Source organism: Notothenia rossii, assembly GCF_949606895.1.
Source record: "Notothenia rossii genome assembly, chromosome: 11".
NCBI classification, from domain to species: Eukaryota; Metazoa; Chordata; class Actinopteri; order Perciformes; family Nototheniidae; genus Notothenia; species Notothenia rossii.
The window spans coordinates 52359835-52371687 of record NC_136910.1 but is presented as its reverse complement, the minus strand read 5'-3'; the positions used below and the strand labels follow the sequence as shown (position 1 = coordinate 52371687).

The window sequence follows — 11853 nt, the reverse complement described above, 5'->3', positions numbered from 1 at the left end:
ACAGTATAGACTAAAGTTAATTTTTAGTCGCATTGAACAACAGGCAGTATTTATAGGATGACAAAATTGATGGCTGATGATCAAAGTATGTTTAAAAGGCAGTCAAGTTGAAACGTTTAATAAGCTCCTGACTAGTTTATTTACCACTCATTATATTTATTGTATAATTGGTACATTTTAAATGCAGTGAATGCAAATGTATCACTGAGCATCTGTGACACCACGTGATTGGAGGTTTTGAAGGGTGCTGGTCCAAAGGCGAACAAAACGTAGCCTCATTTCCTGTCCAACAGAGCTCTCATTCATCTTAGCATGGATGTCCAGGAACTGGTGTCCAGTGCTGGTGAACTCAGGCCAGTTCACAGGAACCTGCATGTTTCCTTTGTTAGGGTTTCTGTTTAAAAAAAAAGAAAAAAGTCGCAAAAGCAACACTCATGATGAAACATTTCATAGCAAGATAATCCTCAAGCTGTTCAAATTTGTGTTGCATGTGCATTTACCCAGTTCTGGCGAAGTTAGTCCAGTAGGCGATAATGTAGCCAGACAGGTCTCTGTGCCGGTCCCCATAAGCCTTAGGTGTGGTGAAGGGTTTTCCAAACACGTACTGCAGGTCATCCATATGGTCGGCCCCAACCCAGTCATTGTAGAGTTTGCCCGGTCCGGCCAATAAACTGGGCTCGGACAGCAGGTAGGAGAAGGTACGTGCAGACCTGAAAATGACATCACAGTGTGTTGTATCTGTCATACATTACTGTTGTCCAAAACATATGACAATGCCATTTGCAAATTTGCTCTCAACTTCCAAAGACATAACAGAACGCTTACAACTTATAGTGCGTCAACTCATAGATATAAGAACAAACAGTTAAGGAGAACAGCAAGATCTGAATAAAAGCAGCAATCTTGCGCTTCAAGAAATTGTGTTTAGGTATAGCGGAAGTTGTCCAATGAAGGTCTAAAGTACTATTAGAAGAAACACTTAGGGTTAGGGTTAAGGTTAGGGTTAGGGGATGAAGCAGTTGGTCTTACCTGGCGTGAGCTGCATGCAGGTAGATGGCAGTCTGTGCAGGAACCAGGAAGAGGAAGTCAGTCCCAATGTCTACACCAGCTTTCTTAATGTTGGTCTGGGTGGGTGTTGATCCCCAGTTGGATGAATATTCAGTAAAGGCAACCTCAACACCAGCTTGCCCTGTCTCTTTGGTATAAGCACCAAGGAGCTTCTTCACATCTTCTCTGCAGTGGAATAAGGTAGAGAGCTCTGTTAGTGAAAAAACTCTGAGGGCCGACAAAACAGAAAAACAAATCATCAGCCTTACACAGAAGTCTCTTGATTCTTGTCCCCAATGGAGGAAATGTCCTTGGAGGTGAACAGGTGTCCATCCATGTTATTAACCCCTGAGAGGTAATCGATGTCAGCAGTGTTGTGCAACAAGTTTTCAGGCTGATCGGGGAGGAAGTCTCCATCAACAACAGGAGCCAGAACCATGTTTAGCACACCGGGAGCTGAGAGAAAGTGATAAAAACATTCTGATCAAAGACATAGGAGGCAAATTACGGCAAACTACAGCAGAACAATTATACCTAAAGTGCTAAGATATATTGCACGTCATAAGTTGTCAATTTCCATTTCTTGTTATATTCTAGATGAAGCAGTACGTCGGACAGAAGATAAGGCGTACAATCAGGGGAGCCCAGTTTGAGGCGGGGGGCAGCCATGACGAGAGTTGCAGCATCAACATATTTGAGACAGGACACCAGCGAGTCATCCATGGGGCAGCCGACCTTCTCAGCAACCTGTGCACATGGTTGTAAAGAGGAGATTTGAAGCAACCGCAAGGACAATTTATTTTGTGATGAGTGTGGTGCCTCGAGTGGACACAAGTAATAGTTTTTCCCAAATCACTGGCTAATCAGGTGTCTTATGGCGCATTTCCACTACAGCGTGTATCCCGCCCGGCCCGTTTTTGGTCGCGTTTCCACTTGGCGAAGTACCGGCAAGCGGGTACTATTTCACAGTCTTTCTGGCCCCATAAAATCGAGGTTCTTTCCGGGCCAACAACCATGCTGAGTCGGGCTGAGTATGCTAAACTAGAGAGAGAGAATCGCTGGCAAGGGGGCTACAACTACAACAAAATGAACATATTTGACCGTGATTTAATTTTAATACACGTTTCAAAAGAACTTCCACGTGGGGTGAACAGCAACATTTGGGTTATTAAATGTCTAGTTTTGGAAGTAAAAAATGATTTAATTTGTCTGTATCTCTATGATCTTCCAAGAAAAAACATGTAAGATGAGATAAGATTATATTGTTCCCAAGAGGGGACATTCAGTTGTATTTAAATCACTTAATAAATATAAATTATTAATACAATTTATAAATATATATTTTTTTACTTTTTCATGGTCTGACATAAAATTCAAACCTAAAAACACACCTCCTCTGCGGTCTTGAGTGGGTTCTTGTTCATAGCCCAGGGGCAGAACGCAACACCGCTCTGGGAGATGGCTCTCTTGAACAGCCCTTTGTTGTGGGGGGAGAGCGTCTGTGAAGGAATACAAACATAGAATATAAAATTATTACTTGTAGTTATGTTTGCTGGCCAATTTGCCTGGATTCAGTAATGGAGAATTGATGAAAAAAACACTTTTAGGTCGTGCTTGACACTTGTGACATAGTACAAGTAGTGGGAGTGTTGAAAAGTACTCAATACTACTTCCATTACACTGTAGAGAAGGGCAGACATCTCTGAGGCCAATATTTCCATTTATTTTTGGTGAACTTTCTTTTGAATTGTAAGTGATTCTGATTCTGATTCTGAAACATGGCAAGCCCTTCATTGTTCCTATTAAGCATCTCACCTGGAAGCTGACACTAGCTCCACCTGCTGACTCTCCAAAGATGGTGATGTTACTAGGGTCTCCTCCAAAAGAGCGGATGTTCCTGCTCACCCATGCAATGGCAGCATGCTGGTCCCACAGACCGTAGTTTCCTGTAGTGATGAGACACTTTGAGTCAAAATCATTCCAATAAAGCCAACAGGTCTGCTGGCAGACAGGCATCCAGGATGACCAGCTACTTTACAGCAGTTACTGAATATAAAGAAATTATCCCACCAGGTAAGCGAGAGTCTCCAGTACTGAGGAAGCCCAGGGTTCCCACACGGTATCCCACGGACACCACGATGACACCGCCTTTGTCTGCAATTTCCTGACCGCTGTAGAGATAGTTGTTGAGAAAGTTTGCCCCCATTGAACCACCAGCCAAGAAGCCTCCTCCATAGATCCAAATCATGACGGGGAGATCTGATGACACTTTTGGAGAAAGAAAAAGCTATTTCATTTTACAAGCACAACTGTTTCAATTATTTCAGAAATCAAAGAATAAAAATGCTACCTTGTCGGCCGTGAGGAACCCAGATGTTGAGGTAAAGGCAGTCTTCAGAACCAAAACTTGAAGTCTGGAGAATGCTGATCTGGAGACATCTCTGGGCAAACTTAGTTGCCTTAAGGACGCCTGTGGATGGAAACAATATTAGTTTTTTTACAGTAATTAAAGGAGAATTTAAGTGGGATTTCTTAGCCTCTGTTTATGCTATTTACAGATAATAATTTTTAAAAGTTTGCTCAGATGGAGTTTGAACGCACCATCCCAGCCAGGGTGAGGTTGGGGTTTCTCAAATGTTCCAGGCTTGGCAGCGAAGGGAATTCCTTTGAAAACTTCCACAGAGCGGAAAAAACTAAGGGGGATATTTCTTCCTTGAACACTGCCACCTTCCGTTTGTACCACGCCAAGCTAGAGACACGAAACACAAGAGCTTTCACCTTAAATGACATTGTTGGTTTACTGAACAAGCCACAAAGAGACACAAAATGACTATACAGAGACAAAAAATAACACAAAAGAGACAAAATGGCCACCAACAGACACAAAATTACTACAAAGAGACAATAAATGGCTAGTGAATAATACTGAAAACATTTTGTAAAATGGTTAGACATATTTGAAAACATTTGTTCCTATCTCTTAACCTTCTTTCCCCTTAAAGCATTTTACAGTGTTTTGAGAAGAAGAAAAAAACTCTTTATATTTTGTAGATATATATGTTATTTTGAGAAATTGCATTCATCTGATATGTTTTTAATTGAAGCAGATGTGATTATGCTGAACTTATGCAATTATGTAAAGTTGATAGAAGATTTGGTGAACTCATTAAAAGTGATGGCGGATAGCATTTCAATCAGCACAAATTTAAATGTTTCCACGCAAAATTAGTGATTTATCTTTTAAATCACAGGGTAGATTAATGACACTATGCAAATCAAGGATGATTGTAATTCAAATTGAAATAGACTTACAGAGGCAGCTGAGGCCGTCCCCAGAAATAAGACAGCAGCAAGCAGAATCTTCAGTTTCTCCATGGCTGACCAGCAAATGCCTCACCGTGCGCTTATATACAGTACACAAGACACTCCCTGCAAGAGAATGATAAATAAAGCTGTTTACTTTTGTTATATAAGCTTTTCAACACTTACTTATATTGGACAGATTTCAGAGTCTGAATATTTGCCATAAGTTTGAGCTGTAGAAAATTATTTAGTAGTCTTTGTTCCACCATCTTTTCACTATGATAAAAGTAATCAGCAAAACATAAAGATAATAACCACAAATATCAGGTTCAACACTGAAGTAGGAAACTGCTTCTGTAGACAACAGGTGGACTGATTCTCAGACGAGCAAATATCACATGGTTTGAGGATAGATATTAGCCTACCATAAAAATAACCCCACACATCTGAGGCGCAGATGTTAGTGGAAAATGTTTTTGAACTTTAATATTCTACTCATTGTAGAGATTCAGAGACAGTTGCATACAAACCCTTATTTGCCAACAGATATTGTTGGTGTAACACAAAATGCAAGATAAGAGATTTTATATTATGTTTAAGCCTAATGAAGAATGAAGACACATTAACTGTAGGCAGCTATGCTAATCTGTATAGGACAAATACAAAATATGATATTGACTAATACCAAGGCCTTAAACTCCTCTGCTGAGAAAAGGTTCACTCAAATTAAATCTTAGCTTTACCTATTTCCTGAATAGATACATTTTAGCAGTAGGCTGGCCTAGCAGAAAGCTAGTGGCCTTGCTATTCTAGCTTTCAAAATGATTAAATTACTATGTTCGCTTACTGTTTCAACTCACTTATTTTGCCCAATCTTTAGTCCAACTAAAATGTCTCTTCCATGAATGAAATTATGTGGAACAGGACAAAATAACAAACTGAATGTTGCTCGACAGCTGCTAGGACAGTGGCTAATACAGTGTGTTAGCTATTTTATCTAGCTTTAGCCATGTCACCAAAGTTAATCAAACAGGAGCAGTCTTGACTTAAAGGTGGGGTAGGTAATTTTGGAGAAACCAGCTGGAGTGCTCTAGAATTTGAAAATACACAACCGGAAAAAATGTGCCACTTCCTTACAGAGCCCCCCCTCCAACACACACGAATGCGCACATGACCAATGAGGGCAAGAGAGAAGTTTGTGCCCAGATGGAAGGCTGACAGGCAGGTAGGCCATCCAGTTATTTTAGCCCTCATTCCTTCTGTCTACTTGGATCCGAATGGTTGTCGTTATGCGCCGCTCCGTTCAAAGGAAATCGCCGCCAATCAACATTTCCAAGCTCGCGCCAGGGTTCCAGAGTTACAAGACTCACGTCTTGTGCTGCATTCACTTGCACTCGGACATTAGAGATTTTCTATCATAAATATCCGATGAGCCACAACTTTTCTTTCAAAACAAAGATGCCAACTGGGGTGGCAGCTGGGGTGGCAAGGCTATTTTTTCAGCTGCCACCCCATGCCACCCCGGTAGATCCGCCCCTGGATATATCCAGTCTCTGATTGTGTTACGTTATTATGAGAGTGCTCTCATACTTTAAATTGTATATATTTATATAAATATCTTTGTGTGTATATGTCCGCATCTGTAGCCTGTTATTGTCTCATTATACCGCACTGTCAATGAATTCAAAGTAAATATATAAGTCATCATGAACACATCCGTCCATCAGACAGAGTGCTGCTGTGCCTCCTGTCATCATTAATGGACGTCTCTTTAAAATGAGTTCTCATTTCTCTAACCGCCTGCTGCTTCCCCTCCTCTCTCCTCGGTTCCCCTCCTCGAGTCCTCCGCTCGCATCTCCTGTGGGCGGGACTAAGTCTTGAGGATAGTAGTCGAGGATAGGAGTCGAGGAGGGGAAATTAAGAGTATTGAGAAGCCTCTAATGAGACAATCAGACACAGGAGGGCAAACACAGGAAGGAAGACCAGACAAAGGGAGAACAGCATTTCAAAATAAAACCATGACTAACACACAAAACTAAAATGACAGATAGTAAGAACATCTAAACCAGTGTAGAGGTGTATATAGGCTAAAGTGACTTTTTAATCACATTGAACTACATACCTTATCTAGACAGTATTTGTAAGATGATAAATTGATGGCTGATGATCACAGTATGTTTAAAAGGCCTTCAAAAAAAAGGGGGAGTGGAGGTTGTGCCAAGGTTTATCATTTATTCATTATGTGTGAAGTTTTAAAGAAAAAATCCACTGCTGATAATAAAGGCCATCAGCAGTCAAAAGGAACGTTTAATAAGCTCCTGACAGATTCATTTAACACTCATTATATTTATTGTATAATTGGTACATTTTAAATGCAGTGAATGCAAATGTATCACTGAGCATCTGTGACACCACGTGATTGGAGGTTTGGAATGGTGCTGGTCCAAAGGCGAACAAAACGTAGCCTCATTTCCTGTCCAACAGAGCTCTCATTCATCTTAGCATGGATGTCCAGGAACTGGGGTCCAGTGCTGGTGAACTCAGGCCAGTTCACAGGAACCTGCATGTTTCCTTTGTTAGGGTTTCTGTAAAAATTAAAGTAGTAAAAGCAACACACATGATTCATTTCGTAGCGAGATAATCCTCAAGCTGTTGACATTTGTGTTGCATTTGCATTTACCCAGTTCTGGCGAAGTTAGTCCAGTAGGCAATAATGTAGCCAGACAGGTCTCTGTGCCGGTCCCCATAAGCCTTAGGTGTGGTGAAGGGTTTTCCAAACACGTACTGCAGGTCATCAGCATGGTCGGCCCCCACCCAGTCATTGTAGGGTTTGCCCGGTCCGGCCAATAAACTGGGCTCGGACAGCAGGTAGGAGAAGGTACGTGCAGACCTGAAAATGACATCAGAGTGTGTTGTATCTGTCATACATTACTGTTGTCCAAAACATATGACAATGCCATTTGCAAAATTTGCTCTAAACTTCCAAAGACATAACAGAACACTTACAACTTATAGTGCGTCAACTCATAGATATAAGAACAAACAGTTAAGGAGAACAGCAAGATCTGAATAATAGCAGCAATCTTGATTTATTGCTCTTCAAGAAATTGTGTTTAGGTAGTGGAAGTTGTCCAATGAAGGTCTAAAGTACTATTAGAAGAAACACTTAGGGTTAGGGTTAAGGTTAGGGTTAGGGGATGAAGCAGTTGGCCTGACCTGGCGTTAGCTGCATGCAGGTAGATGGCAGTCTGTGCAGGAACCAGGAAGAGGAAGTCAGTCCCAATGTCTACTGCAGCTTTCTTAATGGTGGTCTGGGTGGGTGTTGATCCCCAGTTGGATGAATATTCAGTAAAGGCAACCTCAACACCAGCTTGCCCTGTCTCTTTGGTATAAGCAGCAAGGAGCCTCTTCACGTCTTCTCTGCAGTGGAATAAGGTAGAGAGCTCTGTTAGTGAAAAAACTCCAAGGACCCACAAAACAAAAACCTTTCAAATCATCAGCCTTACACAGAAGTCTCTTGATTCTTGTCCCCAATGGAGGAAATGTCCTTGGAGGTGAACAGGTGTCCATCCATGTTATTAAACCCTGAGAGGTAATCGATGTCAGCAGTGTTGTGGAACAAGTTTTCAGGCTGATCGGGGAGGAAGTCTCCATCAACAACAGGAGCCAGAACCAGTTTTAGCACAGCGGGAGCTGAGAGAGAGTGATAAAAAAAAATTGATCAAAGACACAAGAGGCAAATTAAGGCAAACTACAACAGAACAATTATACCTAAGATACATTGTACATCATGAATTGTGAATTTCCATTGCTTGTTATATTCTAGATGAAGCAGTAAGTTGGATAGAAGATGATGCGTACAGTCAGGGGAGCCCAGTTGGATTCTGGGGGCAGCCATGACGAGAGTTGCAGCATCAATTAATTTCAGACAGGCCACCAGCGACTCATCCATGGGGCAGCCGACCTTCTCAGCAACCTGTGCACATGGTTGTAAAGAGGAGATTTGAAGCAACTGCAAGGAAAACATTTTTTCCTCCTGTGGACAAGAGTATTAGTGTTTCCAAGATCACTGGCTAAGCAGGTGTCTTAGGATGCACAGCTATGATGTAAAGTGTAGGTGTGGCTATGTAATAAATAACTGTAATATGATGAAGTTGAAACAACATAACATTGAACTTAACCACCAATCTACATTCAAATATTGCTATAAAACATAGAATGTATATTTGATGGGGATTCTTAAAGCCAAAATTTATATAAAAAGAAGAACATGGAAATGTCCACGTGGGGTGAACAGCAACATTTGGGTTATTGAATGTCTAGTTTGTGGATCTCTACAATCTTCTAAGGAAAAATTGTTGCGCAAGATGAGATACGATTATATTGACCCCAAGAGGAGAACTTCAGTTATATTTAAATCCTTTAATGAATATAAATGATCCTATAAATGAAAACATTGGGAATTTGTCATGGTCTGACATGAAATAAAAACACACCTCCTCTGTGGTCTTGCGGGGGTTCCTGTTCATAGCCCAGGGGCAGAAGGCAACACCGCTCTGGGAGATGGCTCTCTTGAACAGCCCTTTGTTGTGGGGGGAGAGTGTCTGTGAAGAAATACAAACATAGAATATAAAATTATTACTTTTTGTCATAGTAAGTTTGTGGGCCAATTTGCCAACTTGACACTTGTGACATAGTAGAAGAAGTAGTGGTAGTGTTACAAAATGTTAAATAGAAAAGGTTGTAAGGGGTGTTTACGTTGTAACTAGTGTTTTTATTAAACGCAATAATCAAAGATACATATATTTCCTCTTCCCTGTAAGCTATTATTATAGTGTGAGTTGCTCAGTGTTGGAGGTTTCGGTCATAAAAATAAAGGCAAAAAGATGGAAAAATCAAAACCTCAAAAACATTCCAGTATTTCTTACTAGAAATATTTCTTGAATGTAAGTTGAAACATGACAAGCCATTTTATTCTTCCTATTAAGCATCTCACCTGGAAGCTGACACTAGCTCCACCTGCTGACTCTCCAAAGATGGTGATGTTACTCGGGTCTCCTCCAAAAGAGCGGATGTTCCTGCTCACCCATGCGATGGCAGCATGCTGGTCCCACAGACCGTAGTTTCCTGTAGTGATGAGACACTTTGAGTCAAAATCATTCCAGCCAACAGGTCTGCTATCCAGGATACCCAGCTACTTTACAGCAGTTACTGAATATAAAGAACTTATCCCACCAGGTAAGCGAGAGTCTCCAGTACTGAGGAAGCCCAGGGTTCCCACACGGTATCCCACGGACACCACGATGACACCACCTTTGTCTGCAATTTCCTGACCGCTGTAGAGATAGTTGTTGAGAAAGTTTGCCCCCATTGAACCACCAACCAAGAAGCCTCCTCCATAGATCCAAATCATGACGGGGAGATCTGATGACACTTGGGGAGAAAGAAGAAGCTATTACATTTTACAAGCACAAGTATGTCAATTATTTCAGAAATCAAAGAATAAAAAAGCTACCTTGTCGGCCGTGAGGAACCCAGATGTTGAGGTAAAGGCAGTCTTCAGAACCAAAACTTGAAGTCTGGAGCATGCTGATCTGGAGACATCTCTGGGTAAACTTAGTTGCCTTAAGGACGCCTGTGGATGAAAACAATATTACTTATTTTTTTACAGCAATTAAAGGAGAATTTAAGTGGGATTTATTAGCCTCTGTTTATGCTATTCACAGATAATGATTTTAAAAAGTTTGGTCAGATGGGGTTTGAACGCACCATCCCAGCCAGGGTGAGGTTGGGGTTTCTCAAATGTCCCAGGCTTGGCAGCGAAGGGAATTCCTTTGAAAACTTCCACAGAGCGGAAAAAACCAAGGGGGATATTTTTTCCTTGAACACTGCCACCCTCCGTTTGTACCACGCCAAGCTAGAGACACGAAACACAAGAGCTTTCACCTTAAATGACATTGTTGGATTACTGAACAAGCCACAAAGAGACACAAAATGACTATGGAAGAGACATAAAATAACCATAAAGAGCCAAAATGGCCACTAACAGACACAAAATGATCAAAAAGAGAAAATGAATGACTGGTAAATAAAACTAAAATTGCAAAACTGTGTAAAAACGTTGCCAGAATTTAGATGCTTATTTTGAACTTATGCAATTAGATAAAGTTGACAGGGGATTTAGTTATCTCATTATAAGTGAAGGCAGATACCATTAAAACAATTATCACATTCTATTATCTCCCCCAAAATTATTGATTATCTTTTAAATCAAAGAGAGTAGACGAATTACATGCAAATCAAAAGATGCTTGTAATTAAAATTGAAGCACACTTACAGAGGCTGCTGAGGCCGTCCCAAAAGATAAGACAACAGCAAGCAGAATCTTCAGTTTCTCCATGGCTGTCGAGAAACCAGTGAATGCCTCACAGTGGGCCTATATACACAAGACCCTCCCTGCAAGAGAATGAATGTTAAATATAGCTGTTTACTTTTGTTATATGAGCTTTTCAACACTTACTGTTTCCCTATGTTGATGACCTGACCTCCCATTCCTGACCTCTAGTGGGAAACAGCCCGGTGTAAACCATGCCACTGCAAAGTTTGTATCGTTTTTTCCCTATCACTGATGAAGGACAGATTTCAGAGTCTGAATATTTGCCATATTTTTTAGCATTCTGCTGTAGAAAATTATTTGCTAGTCCCCACTTTGTTCCACCATCTTTCCACTATGATGATAAAGTAATCAGCAAAACATACAAAGATAAATGTCACATCAACACTGAAGTAGGAAACTGCTTCTGTTGACAACAGGTGGACTGATTCTCAGACAAGCAAATATCACATGGTTTGAGATTAGATATAACCACAAATAACCCCACACATCTGAGGCGCAGATGTTAGTGGAAAATGTTTTTGGAATTTAATATTCTACTCATTGTAGAGATTCAGAGACTTACAACAGTTGCATACAAACCCTTATTTGCCGGCAGATATTAGTGGTGTGACACAAAATGCAAGATAAGAGGAGAATTTGATATTATGCATGGAAGATACATGTAACTGTAGGCAGCTATGCTAATTGTGGGGGGAACTTCTGAAGCAATTGGAAACAGCACTCGATGGCAAACACTGACGGTTTATTTGGAGTTACGGTCGGAGAATTGACAAGACAGTTTGTTTGTCACGAGTTGACACAGCGGTTGCCAAACCAATTCTGAAAAACTCTTCTGCAGCTCGAGGTTTTAACTAGCTCGGAGTGTAATAATCAACATTCTTCATCAGCGAGACTAAACAAATTATGGACCCTGAATCTAACTAGAGCTCTCGTCCATAGAAAAGAATGTGCGCCAGGGAACCTTCGTCCCTGAACAGTAAACTACCTAATGGCAGCTTGTGCTCTGTCATAGACTGGCAACAACAATGCGCCCAAGCTGCCCCTCCTTAAGAGAGATAGCAGCAATACCCAAGGCCGTAGAACTATGCCATGGGAAAAGAGACAGT

At 41.0% G+C, this 11853-nt stretch overlaps 2 protein-coding genes across 2 annotated transcripts; both read right to left on the bottom strand.

Moving 5' to 3' along the window:
- Positions 1–102: 102 nt before the first annotated feature.
- On the bottom strand, positions 103–4508 carry LOC307023776 (bile salt-activated lipase-like). The gene is made up of 11 exons (XM_079657345.1): positions 4360–4508; positions 3649–3796; positions 3398–3517; positions 3118–3315; positions 2863–2993; positions 2439–2546; positions 1680–1794; positions 1317–1503; positions 1030–1233; positions 501–710; positions 103–394 (listed from the first exon to the last, which is right to left on the bottom strand). Exons 1-11 carry the CDS (start codon positions 4420–4422, stop codon positions 202–204), a joined length of 1677 nt encoding a protein of 558 aa, XP_079513471.1. The 5' UTR covers positions 4423–4508; the 3' UTR covers positions 103–201.
- Positions 4509–6568: 2060 nt separating this feature from the next.
- LOC307023777 (bile salt-activated lipase-like) lies at positions 6569–10825 on the bottom strand. The gene is made up of 11 exons (XM_079657346.1): positions 10688–10825; positions 10120–10267; positions 9866–9985; positions 9586–9783; positions 9347–9477; positions 8847–8954; positions 8212–8326; positions 7857–8043; positions 7567–7770; positions 7031–7240; positions 6569–6935 (listed from the first exon to the last, which is right to left on the bottom strand). Exons 1-11 carry the CDS (start codon positions 10748–10750, stop codon positions 6743–6745), a joined length of 1677 nt encoding a protein of 558 aa, XP_079513472.1. The 5' UTR covers positions 10751–10825; the 3' UTR covers positions 6569–6742.
- Between the last annotated feature and the right edge of the window lie 1028 nt (positions 10826–11853).

What these genes read in the sequence shown, in the direction of transcription:
- LOC307023776 (XM_079657345.1), bottom strand. Translation starts at nt 4,422, where the DNA reads ATGGAGAAACTGAAGATTCTGCTTGCTGCTGTCTTATTTCTGGGGACG. An exon ending in TGGAGACTCTCGCTTACCTG is followed by an intron (nt 2,994 to 3,117) that starts GTGGGATAATTT and finishes TCATCACTACAG; the next exon opens with GAAACTACGGTCTGTGGGAC. An exon ending in CTGCATGCAGCTCACGCCAG is followed by an intron (nt 711 to 1,029) that starts GTAAGACCAACT and finishes TGTCATTTTCAG; the next exon opens with GTCTGCACGTACCTTCTCCT.
- LOC307023777 (XM_079657346.1), bottom strand. Translation starts at nt 10,750, where the DNA reads ATGGAGAAACTGAAGATTCTGCTTGCTGTTGTCTTATCTTTTGGGACG. An exon ending in GGACGGCCTCAGCAGCCTCT is followed by an intron (nt 10,268 to 10,687) that starts GTAAGTGTGCTT and finishes TCGTGTCTCTAG; the next exon opens with CTTGGCGTGGTACAAACGGA. An exon ending in GAGCTAGTGTCAGCTTCCAG is followed by an intron (nt 8,955 to 9,346) that starts GTGAGATGCTTA and finishes ATTTCTTCACAG; the next exon opens with ACACTCTCCCCCCACAACAA.